Genomic DNA, 17,856 nt, shown 5'->3' with positions numbered 1-17,856 from the left:
TGTTTAGATGCAGTCCCTCCTCGCTTGTCTCTGCTCACCTTCAAAGTTTACATTTTTTGTTCTGTTCAGCCATCTTTAAATATACAGTTTAATCAAGAAAATTGTGTAAGTTGTTTTTATTTGTGGGGCCTCTTCCTTTAGACCAAAACCTATTGTGACAATATTTGTATTTTTATTTTTTCCCTGCAGGTCAGTTTCTTTATTCACTCAGGTGAACAGTTAACCACTTGATGGCAGCAGCAGCCTTTGGATGAGTACAAGTACTTGTGCATCAGTATGTTTGAAGAATGACGTAATACACCAGGGTGAAGACGGTGGTGGGTTTGTGAAGCCTGCTCATTTATCACGGTGAATACATAGGTAGCTAAAACTAAAATTGTTAAAATAGAAATAATTTATAGCTGAGACTGACAGGAAGTTTGTCATTACAGCACTGACATTTAGGAAACTGGTGGCAGTTAATGATCTGCTTTTGGCATTAAATATAAAGTCAGGGGAGTTAGTTAGGAGTTTTTCCATTGCAAATGGTGAATGTGTTGTTTTGGCTCATTCATAGAATCAGACTGACATGTGAGTCCATGATTCCCATAGAAAATTACAATTAAATGATTTTAAAACAAACCTAATTTGACCTAACTATGACTAAAAGATGTGGTATGTCATCTGTGTAATAAATGAGTATATAGGACAGTATGATTGGTAACTTTTAAATAACAGACATGTAATTAAAGTTTAAATAAAAAGGTGTTTATTTATGGACAGTCCATTTATCCACAGCCAACTTAATCTGAGCACATTTTATGTAAGGCATGTCATAAAACAGAAAAGAACGGTGGTTCAATCAAGGCGATTTTTTTCTGTACTGTTGTATGATGTAAAATATACAACTGTCTAATAGAAAATTAAACCGAGGCAGCTGAAAGTGCAAGCGGTGAGGTGTATGTGTGACCATCCTCACAAAACATTATGTAAGGAAAGAAAAGCGTGACGTGAAGACAACATTTCTACTTTTGCTTACGAAAAGCATTAAATCTGGAAATTGGCAACATTGCTTGTGAACTACGCAGGACAACAAGCGCGTTACCCCAAGTGCCTCTGATTGTTTTTCCCATAGATTCTCCTCGTCTTCATAGGCAACATCCAGCGACGCCAGAACACAATTTCTTTGCAAGCCGCCTCCTTCCACATTCATCACCACGGGCAAACTAAGGTCAGTATTAACTTGGGTATGCAGCAGATGCCTCATTACACATGTGTCATTCATATTAAGGGAACAGATACAAAATAACATTAGAACATTTTTTTTCCCCCTCTCTGGTAAAAGGGTATAATAACTGGAGCTGCTGAATGAGTGAGGTAGTAATGGGAAGTGTTTATTATGCAGAAATGTCTCTGGGTAAAATACTGTAAAAGAAGCAATGTAGAAAAATAAAAAGGTACAACACAAAGTGTGCAGTAGCATACTAGTGAAATGTGCCAAGAAACATTCATAGTGCAGAAAAAAAACGATACGAACGTATTCGGTGTACGGACTCAAGGTAATTACCTAATCTACTGTGGTACATTTGCTGATTTCAACTTTGGATATACATTTCATTTTAGATCTCGTTAAGTGTCTTTATTTCCCATAAAGCTCTTTGAGAACACCCTGATTGGTTAAGACATAAATATAAAATAGTAAATTTTTTTTCTATGGTAAAAGTGCTTTAAAAACAGCTAATTTACAGCTACAGTATTGTTACATAGAGCTTGAATCATACTAACTTTGCGTGACGAAGTACAAGCTTTAAACCAAACACTGACTAGGTCTAAAAATTATTATTTTTTAAAATCACCTGTGACAAACTTCTGAATTCTGCAAAAAAAAAAAAGGCCTTGGTAAGGTGAAAAATAGAAATACTCTACTCTGAATAGTAATAGTACTAACTGTATATAAAAAGGTACTTCTGTCCCAAAAGTCCCAAACCTATTCTTGGTTTTAACAGTGGAGATCCCTTTGGCACCTTGCTTGTTTCCTGTTTCTGTCTCTCCGAGAGTCTAAGGTTCAGGATTGTTGGTTTGACCTCCTGACCTCCATCCTCAATGTGTGAAGGCAAGAGCTCAGTTACTGTCCCATGAGAAGAGTTTTTGGTCTGCTGTCAAGTTGACTTCCACAGAGGGTTGTGGTAGATCCAACCATCTCCCTGCACATGGGAGGGAAAGAAATTAGACAATGATCTCTCAGATTCCCAGCGCCAACAGTTGTCTAATCATGCAGATAGTTTTGGAGCTATTGTATCATCTGATTTCTGCCGTCTTCACTGTACAGTATAGGTGAAACTTAATAGTGCAGCATAGAAATGACATTTGATGACCTGTTTTCCAAAGGCTCAGAAATTTAAAATCACATTTCTTCATTAGTCCTGGGCTGCTACATTCAGGCTTTTACGCTAAACTTAGGCCCATTTTCACTGGGTCGCTACCACCCGGAAACGTCCCTCAACTTTTGGGGTAGGGTCTGCAGAGCTGACTGCCACTGATTAGTCAAATAGTGTGCGACATTTTAAAAATCCTCACTGCATCATTAGCAAAAAGCAACAGACCCTTTGGCTTAACTTGTTGGACTCTGTGCCCTGCCTTTCCACAGCAATGTGTTCAAGGGACTTCAACCCCAGAAAAGAGCTTCCTTTTTAAAGGCGTGTATAAAATGTTGCACAACATTTGAATAATCTGCTGTACTCTGCACTGCAGCCTCCCCTAATAGTTTAGGACCGCCGACCTAAATTTACATCTTTGTCATCAACTGGGGATATTACTTTCTGTTGCCCTAGTAGCTGCATAGTATTATAATTAAAATAACCAATATACATTAAGCACACTAAAAACTACCCATGACATGATACAGTAGGTAAAGGAAGTGGATCTCCCACATTGTACCTCTTTAGTAAAATATTTGGGAGTCCAGGGTTTGTTTTCAGCTGCTCTCTGCCTCTCCTCCCCCCTCTGTCGTTCTTCCAGCCTGTGTTTGTGTTCCGTGGCCTTGTCGATGTTCCCCTCCTTCAGCGACTTGGTAACATGTTGCCATAACCTCCTACAAGCACAGGCAAAACACACGATGTTAATTACCAGCCTAAATGTAGTCGCTTTAGTCACCGAGGCTTAAGTTTCTCACCTCGATTCTGTCCTCCCCTGTTTGTCCAGCGGCCGCAGCTTCTTTCTGATGACGGGAAGTTTGGTCGTGTCGATCACTTTGGTTTCCCCACTGCTGTAGGTAAACTCCAGTGTACCATTCCATTCGCCCTGAGCTTTGCATACAATGGTGTTGGTCGGGTTGTGTTTTACCTCTGCAGTCACTCTGCAAATACAAAAATAGTAAATATTACTGCACTAACTATGAGGACATTTGACAGCCTTTACTGATCAGTGTCCTGTGACGTCTGCTGAATTGCATTACAGTGTTTCTGGATTGACTTGTGTAATATAAAAAATTTGATGCAGTCTATCATATGGACAATGTCAAAATAAAACGTTTGAGTGAACCAATTTATTTTTTCTCTTATATGGCAGAATAAGAAGCTATGAGTTATAATATGCTGTTTATCACCAAGTCAACTCAAATGAAACAGGAAACTCTGAAAAAGGATTTTGTGGGATTACTTAAAGTAAATGGCTTTTATAAAAACTGGCAGGGAGAAACAAATGTACTCACCTGTGAACCTTCCCTCCATAGAAAGGCTTTGTGTGAAAGGTGACTGTTGCCGAGTAGCCACTCTTGACACAGTTGATCGAGACTTTGCCCCCGAGCTCCACCCATGGCACAGTGAGGATGGAGCGAGCATAGGCACAGGGCAACGTGAAGATATACTCCTCATCGTGCTCCAAGAGACATAAAACTCCTGACAGGAGAGAGGTTACAGCCAAGTATATGATGGGGACATTAGCAGAAACAGACAACAACCATGATGATGAAGAAGCCTACGTGGAACCAGCAGATTCCTCCACACACTAACTCTTTATTACTGCAACCTTTGGTTAAGCATGTAGACAAACAACTATTTAATCTAACGTGTCTGCCAGTGATTTTGATTATGCACTTTTTAAACAGAGCAAACAGCGTAAACACTTGAGCAACAGCATCACTGAATAAATGGGACTGAACATTTTATAGCTCTCATATCCTGTTAATATGATTTAAATAGTTTGCAACAAACTCTGAAATGCTCATTACAGTAGCAGCTTTTAATCTCAATGCTGTGACAAAGCTCAAACAAGCTGCTGTTTTTTGTAATGTAATGTGACTGGTGACAACGTAATTGTTTTCCACTGCACACAATGGAAAATAGTCAACACAAATGTACAGCCACCATCATAGGTGCCAATTTGCAGTATACTCATAACAATGTCAATTACATTCTAAGTATAATGTTTGCAAAAGATGACTCGTGCTATTACTTTCCATTACTATGTTTCACTGCAAAATGGCGACCGGGATAAAAAAAAAATCTGTATCACAATCATGGGCACAGAGAACGGAGAAAGTGAGAGATGAACCTATTTGGAGTGTCAGCAATGGCCTGTAGCGATTACAGATGAGGACAAAACTGTTGGTATCAATCAAGAAAAGAAAGAAAAGTGATTTATTTTGGGGGCGTTTTTAATTTTGTCATGCATAAAGTTCCCATGTAGTAATGTTTGTAAAATAGGCCAAATCTGAGCTTACAAATAATGCAACTCTTGTGACAGGGGAAGGGATTAGGGATAATGTTTTTGGTAATTTGGATTCCCTAGTTCAGTATCCTACAGGCTTGTAGATTTATTTAGAAGACACAGAATAGCTGAGAAAAGTGTCATGGAGAAAACCAGACCCGAGCGACCCCTCATCGCCATCAAAATGCGGCCGGTCATGTACGCACAAATATGGCTGCTGTACATTTGTCCTGCCCCGACTCACTGCCAATCATCTGCATGACAGCCATTCATAAAAAAACTAAAAACCAACCTATCAAAACTTTCTGATGACAGCATCCTCACCTGCATGTGATAATGAAGTGCTGCGTCAGTCAATTAGGCTTGAAAGCTTCCTGTGTCTCCACTCAGGGTGACTCATCCCAAACTCTCTACTGTGCAAGGTGTAACAGTGCTGATAGAGAGGACTCTGCTATCGATTGCCATGGGAGAGGTTTCATACTCTTTCATAACGGGAAATAACACGTGGTCTTTATGTAAATAATCTTTGGCGTTTGTGGAGGATGTCAGAGGTACTGAGATAACTCAAAAGTCAGTTTGTATTATTGAGCAATGGTGCCACTAAGAGTTAATGTGTGATTTTCCTGTTTTGGGCTCATGGCATTTTGACATTTGTATTTATAATTATTGCATAATTCTGGAGTATTTTTAACAGATACAATATTACAAGTGTGAACTGGCCTTTGTATTAAACTAAATTCCGAGTGCAGCCACACAAGTGAATAATAATAAAGCTGAACTCCATTTATTTGGTAATTTGCGTTCGTTCTCACTTTACTACCCTATAATAAGAAATGCAGTCGAGCAATAAAAGCATTTGTTTAGTTAAATTTCATGCCCGGTGTGTTTTACAGATTCCAGCACATTTTGCCCATATTATCATAGTACCTGTGTACTTAAATACGCTGCGTTTACTGAAATAAAGCATCTCGGTACTTCTTTCACCACTGTTATTGCAGTTTGTGACAAATCTCTTGCCCTGCTTAAGTGGTTATGCTTATATGTTCTATATTTATTATTTTAATAATAGGAGTTTCATGCCGCTTTCTTAGGACATGTCTTTTTTTGAAAAACAGATTCATAGTAAATGAGCAGGAAATACCTGCAGTATTTTGTTTCACTCACCTTCCCCCACCATAGACACTCCTATAGACATGCCCATGAACTTGCTCTTGGTCCATACATGGGCATTGATGCACATCTTCTTCTCCACGGACTCGCAATAAAACGCTGACACGGGCGGGTGATGGGAGACCTGCTCGGCTACAAATCGAACTCTGTAGCAGCCCCCTGTCGGATCGTCACACTGCTGCGTGCTGCTGGGGCTCCTGCACGGCTCCCGAGCCGAGCACTGGTTCGATCTGACCAAAGATTTCACTTTGTCCCAAGGTACTTCCCATGAGCAGTGGAAGGTCTCCCCCAGCACAGGGTTGTAGGGCTTCTTGGCCACAGCACCTTTCCGGCCCTCATGGAAGGCGGTCAGGTAGTACTCAACAAAGCGGACTATCCGGTCCTCGGCAGTGACCCCAGCTGTGATCGACAGGAACATGTCAGGGTGGGCCATGAAGTTGGCGAACATCTCCAGTAGTGATCGCTTTTCCAAAATGAAGGTAGGCAACACCACCTAGGAAACCCAACATGTTACAAGGATGAGATTCAATGAAACCCTAAAAGCTGTATTTTCCAAGTTAGTATTTCCGGGCCTTACACGTGTGAGGTCCATGCCCAATTTGAGCTGGGACAGCAGGTGGAGGATGACGCTCCGCTGGTCGTCCAGGACGCCCAGGTCCTCTTCCTCGTTGTCCTCTGTGTCTGTTACCTCTTCCGTGGGGCTGATGTCTTCTAGCCCTGGGTGGTGCTATGAAGACAACAAACATTTGATGATTTTCTGTTCACCAAAGCTTCACTACTTCAGACTTTATAGAAGCTTCAATTTTATTTTACATTTTCATATCTTCTGTAAACTGATTGCACATTTTCAAATCTTCTTGGCTCTAACTCAGTGGCAATTAACTGAGATCCCCTATCCTGCTCGTTTTCCAACCGTCCCTGCTCAACCCACTGCTTCCAACTTTCGACTGCCTGAACACACCTGGTACAGGTAATCGGTAGTGGCTTGTGCAGGGATCACGGGAAAACAAGCGGGATAGGGGCTCTCGAAGCCTGAAGTTGACAACCACTAAAAATATTCACAATCTAAGAAGCATCTCTTTACTTGCGACTCATCGTCTCAAATAAAGAGTCTGGAGCCATTGCTATAGCTGCTAAAATGCTTTACATTTTCTCTGATGGTGCTCGATAATTCACATATTCCCAGATACAATGCTGCTCACTGTGGCACACGTCACCTGGAAAGGCCAAGAGGAGGAAAATGAAGCCATTTTATTCTGCCAACACTCAACTGTCAATACCTATGAAAAGGTCAAGTAACTAATTTAAAGGCCAGTGGAGGACCTGTTAGAGAAGTGGTCTATAAATACCAAAGGACACAACCCCATTTACTTTTCACTGCAGCCCATTTATATTCCATTCAGCCACGTCAACCCGCCCTTCAAGCCACTTTTTGCTTTTTCCGCATTTCATGTGGCGACAGGAGCACTACATGTCTCTGAGTGGCCTAGTGACTCTTGTGTCTTATGAGAGCATTTAGCATTGACTTACACAATGCCTGCACTGGTCAAAGTGGACAGAAGTTGTCTTCGATTGTGCTCCAGCATTCAGCTGGAAACGGATCCAGTCAAGGTGAAAGAAGACCTGATGCCTTTGATATCTCCTGCAGTGGCTTGGAGCAAGAGGAAAGAAGAAAAAACAAGAAAGAACCTGATGTATAATGCAGAAAGTGCTCCCGAGCCTGTGGGCAACTGTACATCCCCCTCCACTCATTATCCTCCATTTGAATGTGTGTCTCTAAATAATAACAATTACAAATGTGTCCTTTGTTCAATGTGTATATATCTTATTTTAGTGAAACTGGAAGAAAAAAAAAAGGTACATAAGCAGAAATACTGAGGAGAAATCTGAAACTCCTGCAGAGAGCTGAGGGAAAATGCAGGATAAAAAAAGAGATCACCAGGACCAGAGTGGCTGCGTGTCACCTGAATATTTCATTCCATGCATGTCAAAAAGCCTCACACACTGACTCGCACATGATCACACGCACAGATGAGTGAACACCCCTTGAACACGCCAGTCTTATGAGCTGGTTTGGCTCTCGAAGGAGAACGATATATATAGAAGTGAAATGGAAAAGAGAGGGAGGTGGTGGGAGAGCTGTTATGATTCCAGTGGTTCTAACTAATTAAAGAGCCTCTTGACAGAAACAGGAAATTACTGGAGAAGGGGTCCGAGCATCGCTGCAGAAAGCAGAGTGGACGTCTTGGTGGACGGGCTGTAGTGGAGGTCATTAGCAAAGATGTTTTAATGCCGTTTAACTTGTCTACAAGGGGATAAAATCTTGCTTGAATAATAAATAATCGCAGTGTGTTTGGATTCTAACAATATTATTTGTTCCACAGTATTATGTCTCAAAACACTTCTCTGCATGCAATTTCTATCAATTACAGTGTCTTATTTGATCTTTTTGGGATGGTGTTTTTAGTCTGATAGTACTTGTATAGTACCTGCTAGTACCGTGTTTTGGTAAACTTACATTATTAAGCACTTAATTTCCACTATGAGTGCACCAATATTGAATCCAAGGACATCTGCTACACACTTTTGCAACCTGGCAACGCAAAAAAAGTTTTTAATTGACCTGTAAAAACTATTAAACATTGATAAAGCAATTAAACCTTTTATCCGGAAAAGTGGGAATTCGTATGTTTAATATTTTTACAGTTTTCCATTGACTTTGACAGAAGAAAGCTAAAAATGTTTAACTTGAATGAGCCCCACTGGCTAATTTGTTCTATAATTGATGACGTTAACAAAGAGCCCCAGTGTTGGGGGAAAATTGGGTTCCCATGTTGACTGCTAAAATAAAACTGCGTGTCCTCGGGGTGCTACTACACTATTCACCTCGTATCCAAAACAGACGCAAAGACAAAGTGTACACATAGTGTGCATGCACAAACATCAGCTAGTTGACACTCACGCTGCATTGCTGTGTAGCTACAGGCTTGACCTGCATCAAACTGGATCTCATCTCCAAAAAAAGAAAAAAAAAAGTTGAGTTGCCTCAAGTAAAGACTACACACAATATAATCCAGAAGTTGAAGCTTCTTGCTCCACAAGCAAGACAGCCACTGCACAAGGCTCGAGTCCGTGTGAAATCCGATTAAGGGGTTGTACTGTCAAAGGAAAACCTGGTAAAATCGTTTTTTGTGGAGTTTAAAGCTCTGATCCAAAAAAAAACAAAACAAAAAACACCCTTCCTCCTCATCTGAATTTGCTGACTGAACAAGCAGCCTTTATAAAGCAGTCCTGGGTACTTGCTCGATAGAAAAGGCGGTGAGCTGCCGCGTGACTTGCAGTGAGAGGCTCTCCTCTCTGCCCACCACCCACCCTGAAAACCAGGGAGGAAGAAAAAAGAAGCTGAGGGAAAGTCCCAGTAACGTTCCCGTCTGCACCCTCCTATCATCCCCCTGCCATGTTTCCCTAAATCTTTCCATTTTTACCTCATCATCCTCCACCTGTCCTCTTCTGATATGGCATCCCCTGCCTTTATGCCTCCTTCTGCGCCTCCACTCTTCCTCCACCTTTCTTGCTTATAGTGCTATATCTAGTGCATGAGGTAATAGTGTGTATAAGCTTGCTCATCGGGCAAGTTTGCAATCCGACTGTCCTCCTCTTTGTGGAAGAGTGGGTGGCTTCACCACTCTTTCCCTCCATTTCATTCTCTTTCTTCTTCACTAAATCAGTTCAAGCCTGACTGAATTCTCCTCCTTTAATTAAGTCAAATTTTCCGTTTGATTCAGTTTCCTTCTTCCTCTGCCCTCAAACTAACAGCTGTCACTGTTGCTTTTAGCACTTTACCTCATCTCCTCACTCAATCTGCTATTCTGTTTCATCACCTTTCTCCATAATCTATTCAGCCATCAAGTGGTTTCTCCCTGCTTATATTATTCTTTTCCCCCCTCACAGTTTCCGTCTACGTCCCTCTGTAAATCTTATGGACAAAGCATCAGGGGACAGTGTGGGCAGATTGCTAAATCTATTCAGGCTCCCACTTCATGGAATCCTTTTCCTTCTCAGTTTAACCACGATAAACTTTGAGGGCTTGTCCTCCTGCTCTCTTTATCCCTTAACATCACTACGTCTGCCTTCACTCATTTCTTTGTCAAGAGTTTGTATGTATCGTGTGCGAAAAACAAACTATATGTCAACAGCCACATGTCAACAATCAATCAAGACGGAAAAAAGATAGAAACCTTAATCATTAGTTGTTAAAAGTGTCTCCATCTTACACCAGATTTAAATATTTTGGGTTTCTTGCTGCATTGCCACCTACAACCTGACTTTAAACTTCAGGTCTTGCCCTGCTTTATAATACAGATACAGTTAATATGACCAGATGACTGTATTTGCCAAAGCACCAGCAGCAGAAGAATAATTATTTTTAACTAAACATTTAATATTCAAGGACACACACAAACCATCAAGACAAACAAGTTGTAAGACAAACATTCTGTTAATAAATAAATAAATAAGCTGATTTTCAATATGTTTAACAGTTTGAATTATTAAAAATAAGATGCAACTTTTGTGAATATTTTTTAAGGAGCAGGATTCATCTTGTTCTACCATGGGTCAGATAGGAAGAGAAATGGAGTAATAGTTATCCTGAAAGAGGAGTTTGTGAGGAATGTTCTAGTGATGAAAAGAGTAACAGACAGGTTGATGAGTCTGAAGCTGGAAAGGTGATGTTCAATGTTGTTAGTGGTTATGCTTCACAGGTAGGATGTCAGTCAAAAGAGAAAGAGAAATTCTGGAGCGAGTTAGATGAAGTGATCCAGAGCATCCCCAGAGGTGAGAGAGTGGTGATTGGAGCAGATTTAAATGGGCATGAAGGTGGGTAACAGAGGTTAAGAGAATGTGATGGGCAGGTTTGGTCTTCAGGACAGGAACGCAGAAGGACAAATGGTGGTAGACTTTGCAAAGAGGATGGAAATGGCTGTAGTGAACACTTTCTTCCAGGGGAGGCAGGAACATAGGGTGACATAGGACCGGGGGTAGAGGCACTCAAGTGGACGACATCTTGTGTAGACGTTGTAATCTGAAAGAGATCAGTGACTGCAAAGAAGTGAGGAAGATGAAGAGGACTAAGGCAGAGCAGAGGACTGAGTGGTGGAAGTTGAAAAAGGTAGAATGTTGTGTAGTTTTCAGGGAGGAGCTGAGACAGACTCTGGGTGGTCTGAAGGTACTTTCAGAGGACTGGACCACTACAGCTAATGTGATCAGGGAGACAGGTAGGAAGGTCCTCTGTGTGTCATCGGAAAGAGGAAAGTGGACAAGGAGACTCGGTGGTGGAATGAGGAAGTTCAGGAGTGTATACAGTGAAAGAGGTTAGCTAAGAAGAAGTGGGACACTGAGAGGACTGAAGGGAGTAGACAGGAGTACAGGGAGATGCATCATAAGGTGAAGGTAGAGGTGGCAAAGGCCAAACAAAGAGCATATGAGGACTTGTATGCTAGGTTGGACACTAAGGAGGGAGAGGTGGATTTGTACAGGTTGGCCAGAGAAAGAGATAGAGATGGGAAGGATGTGCAGCAGGTTAGGGTGATTAAAGAATGGAAATGTATTGACAGGTGCCAGGAGTTTGATGGGAAGATGGAAGAAGTACTTTGAAGAGTTGATAAATGAGGAAAATGAAAGGGAACAAAGAGTAGAAGAGGTCACTGGTGTGGGGCAGGAAGTAGCAAAGATTAGTAAGAGTGAAGTGAGAAGGACATTGAAGAGGATGAAGAGTGGAAAGGCAGTTGGTCCTGATGACATACCTGTGGAGGTATGGAAGTGTCTAGGAGAGGTGGCAGTAGTTTGTTTAACAAGATCTTGGAAAGTGAGAGGATGCCAGAGGACTGGAGAAGTGTACTGGTGTAGATTTTTAAGAACAAGGGAGATGTGCAGAACTGTGACAACTACAGAGGAATAAAGTTGATAAGCTAAACAATGAAGTTGTGGGAAAGAGTAGTGGAAGCTCGGCTAAGGGCAGAGGGGAGCATTTTTGAGCAGCAATATGGTTTCATGCCTACAAAGAATCCAACAGATGCAGTATTTGCTTTGAGGATGCTGATGGAGAAGTACAGAGAGGGTCATATTGAGTTGCATTGTGTCTTTGTAGATTTAGAGAAATCGTATGACAGGGGGCCGAGAGATGAGCTGTGGTATTGTATGAGGATGTCTGGAGTGGCAGAGAAGTATGTTACAGAGGTGCAGGACATGTATGAGAGCTGTAAGACAGTGGTGAGGTGTGTTGTAGGTGTGACAGAGGTGTTCAAGGTGGAGGTGGGTCTGCATCAAGGATCGGCTGTGATGATGGACAGGCTGACAGATGAGGTCAGACAGGAATCTCCATGACTATAATGCAGATGAAATTGTAATCTGTAACAAGAGCAGGTGGAGGAAAGTCTAGGTAGGTGGAGGTCTGCTGTGGAAAACAGAGGAATGAACCTTAGCCGCAGTAAGACAGAATACATGTGTGTGAATGAGAGGAACCCAGGTGGAACAGTGAGGTTACAGGGAGCAGAGGTGAAGAAGGTGCAGAACTTAGGGTCAATGGTTCAGAGCAACAGAGAGTGTGGAAAAGAGGTGAAGAGGCGAGTGCAAGCAGGTTGGAACGGGTGGAGAAAAGTGTCAGGTGTGTTGTGTAATAAAAGAGTATCAGCGAGAATGAAAGGAAAGGTGTTCAAGACGGTGGTGAAACCAACAATGTTTTTTGGCTTAGAGACAGTGGGACTGAAGAAAAGACAGGAGGCAGAGCTGGAGGTAGCAGAGCTTAAGATGTTGAGGTTCTCTTTGGGAGTGCAGAGCACAGCAAAAGGAAGAGAGCAGAGCAGAGCAGGGAGAGGAGGAGCTTGGCAGAGCTCTGCACAGTTGTAAAGTGTACCAAACAAACAATAGTGATATGCTGCATATTAAATTATACATTTTGACTGCAAAATGAGGGAAATTTGTAAAGAAAATTGATATCAATTCCCCAAATTCAAAAGGTTTCAATTAAAGAAAACAAACACGAGCAGCAAACTCTCACAACTGACAATCTTAAAAAAGTGCATGTTGCTTCAAAAGAGATTTTACATAATTAATTATTATTAATCTAAATTCTGTATTCTGTGTTGGTTGAAACTCAATCTTAATTCACTGGTTTTATAAATCTTTAATATTTTGATTCCAATTTTATTTTTAAGCCTGATATGAAAAAGGTGACAATACACATGAAAGAAGCAGAAAATTACCCCACGCGTTGCTGGTGTTTCGTTTCACATCACTCCCAGTTAAACCTCAGTTAAACCACATCTGTGCGTGACAGTATCAATTAAAATGTGTCATTTACAAAAAAACATCTCTTCCTCTGCAGTTTGACATTTAGTGAAACAATCATTTTACTTCCTTTCTCTATGCTTTACACTTGACCTTCATTCAAATGAGGATGGAAGAGCAAGATATTAGAATAAACAGATGGAGCGACGCTTGGCTAACTACCTACTAATGAGCATTTTTTTTAGCTCCACATCTTCTGTTAAATGTCAGGTGTGTTTTGAATATCAACTTCCAGAGAGATAATGAAAAGGATGTAGGATTATGAAGGCTTCCAATTTGGGTCCCATTTGTCATTTTATATAGTATAGTATCATTGTGTTTATACATTTACTAATAAGAGCTATATATAGCAATTTTAAATTGACATGAAGCTATAAATGTACTTAAAGTAAATGGTAACAGATGTCTAGACAGAAAGTTTCCTGCTTACTCTCAGATTAGGGCACAAATGCCTGAAAAGATTTTTGGCACAGATGCATCCATCCATCCATCCATTATCTTCTGCTTATCCCGAGTCGGGTCGCAGTGGCAGCAAGGCTTTCCACACATCCTTCTCCCCAGCAACATTTTCCAGGTCCTCTGGTGGGATTCTGAGGCGTTCCCAGGCCAGATGGGATATATAATCCCTTCAACATGTTCTGGGTCTGCTTTACAGGGTCTCCTACCAGTTGGGCGTGCCTGGAAGAACTCCAGTGGGACGTGCAAAGGGGGCTATATTATTAAATGGCTGAACCACCTCAACTGACTCCTTTCACCGCCAAGGAGCAGCGACTCTACTCCGAGCTCCTTTCGGATGTCAGAACTCGTCAGGAAACTGATTTCAGTCATAACCCAAGGCTCATGACCATAGCTGATTGGTAAATTGAGAGCTACGACTTGCGTCTTAGCTCCCTCTTCACCACAACAGTTCGCTACAACGTCCACATTACTGCTGATCGTGCACCAGTCCACCTGTCAATCTCACGATCTTCTTTTCCTTTCGGCTGCTCCCTTTCAGGGGTCGCCACAGCGAATCATGTGCCTCCATCTAACTCTGTCCTCTGCATCCTCTTCACTCACACCAACTAACTTCATGTCCTCCCTCACTACATCCATAAATCTCCTCTTTGGTCTTCCTCTAGACCTCCTGCCTGGCAGCTCCAACCTCAGCATCCTTCTACCGATATATTCACAGTTTCTCCTCTGAACATGTCCAAACCACCTCAATCTGGCCTCTCTGACTTTATCTCCAAAACATCTAACATGAGCTGTCCCTCTGATGTACTCATTCCTGATCCTGTCCATCCTCGTCACTCCCAAAGAGAACCTCAACATCTTAAGATCTGCTACCTCCAGCTCTGCCTCCTGTCTTTTCTTCAGTGCCACTGTCTCTAAGCCGAACAACATCGCTGGTCTCACCACCGTCTTGAACACCTTTCCTTTCATTCTCGCTGATACTCTTTTATCACACAACACACCTGACACTTTTCTCCACCCGTTCCAACCTGCCTGCACTCGCCTCTTCACCTCTTTTCCACACTCACCGTTGCTCTGAACCGTTGACCCTAAATACTTAAAGTCCTGCACCTTCTTCACCTCTGCTCCCTGTAACCTCACCGTTCCACCTGGGTCCCTCTCATTCACACACATGTATTCTGTCTTGCTGCGGCTAAGCTTCATTCCTCTGTTTTCCAGAGCAGACCTCCACTTCTCTAGATTTTCCTCCACCTGCTCCCTGCTCTCACTACAAATAACAATGTCATCTGCAAACATCATAGTCCAGGGAGATTCTTGTCTAACCTCATCTGTCAGTCTGTCCATCACCAGAGCAAACAAGAAGGGGCTCAAAGCCGATCCTTGATGCAGACCCACCTCCACCTTGAACTCCTCTGTCACACCTACAGCACACCTCACCACTGTCTTACAGCTCTCATACATGTCCTGCACCACTCTAACATACTTCTCTGCCACTCCAGACGTCCTCATACAATACCACAGCTCCTCTCTCGGCACCCTGTCATACGCTTTTTCTAAATCTACGAAGACACAATGCAACTCCCTATGACCCTCTCTGTACTTCTCCATCAGCGTCCTCAAAGCAAATACTGCATCTGTTGTACTCTTTCTAGGCATGAAACCATATTGCTGCTCACAAATGTTCACCTCTGCCCTTAGCCGAGCTTCCACTACTCTTTCCCACAACTTCATTGTGTGACTCATCAGCTTTATTCCTCTGTAGTTGCCACAGCTCTGCGCATCTCCCTTGTTCTTAAAAATTGGTACCAGTACACTTTTCCTCCAGTCCTCTGGCATCCTCTCACTCTCCAAGATCTTGTTAAACAAACTAGTCAAAAACTCTACTGCCACCTCTCCTAGACACTTCCATACCTCCACAGGTATGTCATCAGGACCAACTGCCTTTCCACTCTTCATCCTCTTCAATGTCCTCCTCACTTCACTCTTACTAATCTTTGCTACTTCCTGCTTCACAACAGTCACCTCTTCTACTCTTCGTTCCCTTTCATTTTCCTCGTTCATCAACTCTTCAAAGTACTCCTTCCATCTTCCCATCACACTACTGGCACCTGTCAATACATTTCCATCCTTATCTTTAATCACCCTAACCTGCTGCACATCCTATCCATCTCTATCTCTTTGTCTGGCCAACCTGTACAAATCCACCTCTCCCTCTTTAGTGTCCAACCTAGCATACAAGTCCTCATATGCTCTTTGTTTGGCCTTTGCCACCTCTATCTTCACCTTACGCTGTATCTCCCTGTACTCCTGTCTACTCTCTTCAGTCCTCTCAGTGTCCCACTTCTTCTTAGCTAACCTCTTTCTCTGTATACACTCCTGAACTGCCTCGTTCCACCACCAAGTCTCCTTGTCCGCTTTCCTCTTTCCAGATGACACACCGAGTACCCTCCTACCTGTCTCCCTGATCAAATTAGCTGTAGTAGTCCAGTCATCTGGAAGCACCTCCAAACCACCCAGAGTCTGTCTCAGCTCCTCCCTGAAAACTAAATGACATTCTTCCTTTTTCAACTTCCACCACTTCGTCCTCTGCTCTGCCTTAGTCCTCCTTATCTTCCTCACCACCAGCATCATTTTGCACACCACCATCCTGTGTTGTCTGGCTACACTCTCCCCTACCAATGCTTTACAGTCACTGATCTCTTTCAGATTACAACGTCTACATAAGATGTAGTCTACCTGAGTGCTTCTCCCTCCGCTCTTGTACGTCACCCTATGTTCCTGCCTCTTCTGAAAGAAAGTGTTTACTACAGCCATTTCCATTCTCTTTGCAAAGTCAACCACCATCTGACCTTCTGCGTTCCTGTCCTGAACACCAAACCTGCCCATAACAGTCTCATCACCTCTGTTCCCTTCACCTACATGCCCATTGAAATCTGCACCAATGACAACTCTCTCACCTCTGGGGATGCTCTGCATCACTTCATCTAACTCACTCCAGAATTTCTCCTTCTCTTCTAACTCACATCCTACCTGTGGGGCATAACCACTCACAACATTTAACATCACCCCTTCAACTTCCAGCTTCAGGCTCATCAACCTGTCTGATACTCTTTTCACCTCTAGAACATTCCTCACAAAATCCTCTTTCAATATAACTCCTACTCCATTTCTCTTCCTATCTGACCCATGGTAAAACAACTTGAACCCTGCTCCTAAGCTTCTAGCCTTGCTACCTTTCCACCTGGTCTCCTGGACACACAGTATGTCCACCTTCCTTCTCTGCATCATGTCGATCAACTCCCTAGCCTTCCCTGTCATAGTACCAACATTCAAAGTCCCTACTGTCAGTCCTACATTCTTAGCTTTCCTCTTCTCTCTCTGCCTACGAACACACCTTCCTCCTCTTCTTCTTCGTCTTCGACCAACAGTAGTCCAATTTCCACCGGTACCCTGTAGGTCAACAGCACCGGTGGCGGTCGTTGTTAACCCGGGCCCCGACCGATCCGGTATGGAAGCCTTTGTCACGATTCGCATGTTTGATTTGGCATGTGTTTTACGTCGGATGCCCTTCCTGCCACAACCCTCTGCATTTATCCAGACTTGGGACTGGCACAAGAAGACACTGGCTTGTGCCCCCTTGCGGTTGCATTTGTCAATCTCACGATCATTTTAACTTTACTCATGAACATGACCCCAAGATACTTAAACTCCTTCACTTGGGTAGTGACTCATTCCCAACTTGAAGGGGGCAATCCACCATTTTCCAGGAGAGAACCATAGCCTCAGACTGCATCCCAGCCGCTTCACACTGGGCTGCAAACCATCCCAGTGCATGCTGAAGGTCACAGGACCACATCAACATAAGAGGTGGCAGAGAGTGGCTCAGAAACACTGTAATGACATAAGCCATGACATAAAGCGCAGGCCTAGAAAATTCTCAGTGGTTATGAATGAGAAGAGCCAGAATCAGCATCTCTCTCCCAAACGTTTGTGGGTGAGGCATGTACAAATTACAGTGAGCAGTTGCATCAGCACAGCCTGAAAGTCTGAAATGCAGTTTGTGCAGGCACAGTAGGACACAAAGTAGCTGCACACTGCAACAGGGAAGCAATTTAACTGTGAAACTGCATTATCACAACATTTTCAGACAAAAATCACGAAAACAAGAAGACAGCGCTTTACTGTAGCTGCAAGTCC

General features: G+C 42.7%; 1 protein-coding gene across 2 annotated transcripts in view; it reads right to left on the bottom strand.

The window, feature by feature from the left end:
* Nucleotides 1-725: 725 nt before the first annotated feature.
* The window catches only part of LOC137123464 (oxysterol-binding protein-related protein 10), a 59,695-nt gene continuing 42,564 nt past the window's right edge, over nt 726-17,856 (bottom strand). For both annotated transcript variants that reach the window (XM_067497211.1, XM_067497201.1), the window contains 6 exons: nt 6,434-6,583; nt 5,851-6,349; nt 3,689-3,875; nt 3,152-3,334; nt 2,917-3,070; nt 726-2,183 (listed from right to left, as the gene is read on the bottom strand). In XM_067497211.1, coding sequence (XP_067353312.1) covers nt 2,139-2,183; nt 2,917-3,070; nt 3,152-3,334; nt 3,689-3,875; nt 5,851-6,349; nt 6,434-6,583 — 1,218 coding nt within the window. In that variant the 3' untranslated portion in view covers nt 726-2,138. The remainder of the gene's footprint in view (nt 2,184-2,916; nt 3,071-3,151; nt 3,335-3,688; nt 3,876-5,850; nt 6,350-6,433; nt 6,584-17,856) is intronic.

This window comes from Channa argus, chromosome 1 (assembly GCF_033026475.1).
Source record: "Channa argus isolate prfri chromosome 1, Channa argus male v1.0, whole genome shotgun sequence".
NCBI lineage: Eukaryota > Metazoa > Chordata > Actinopteri > Anabantiformes > Channidae > Channa > Channa argus.
Note: the sequence above shows the minus strand (reverse complement) of the source record. Positions and strands in the feature narration are given on the sequence as shown.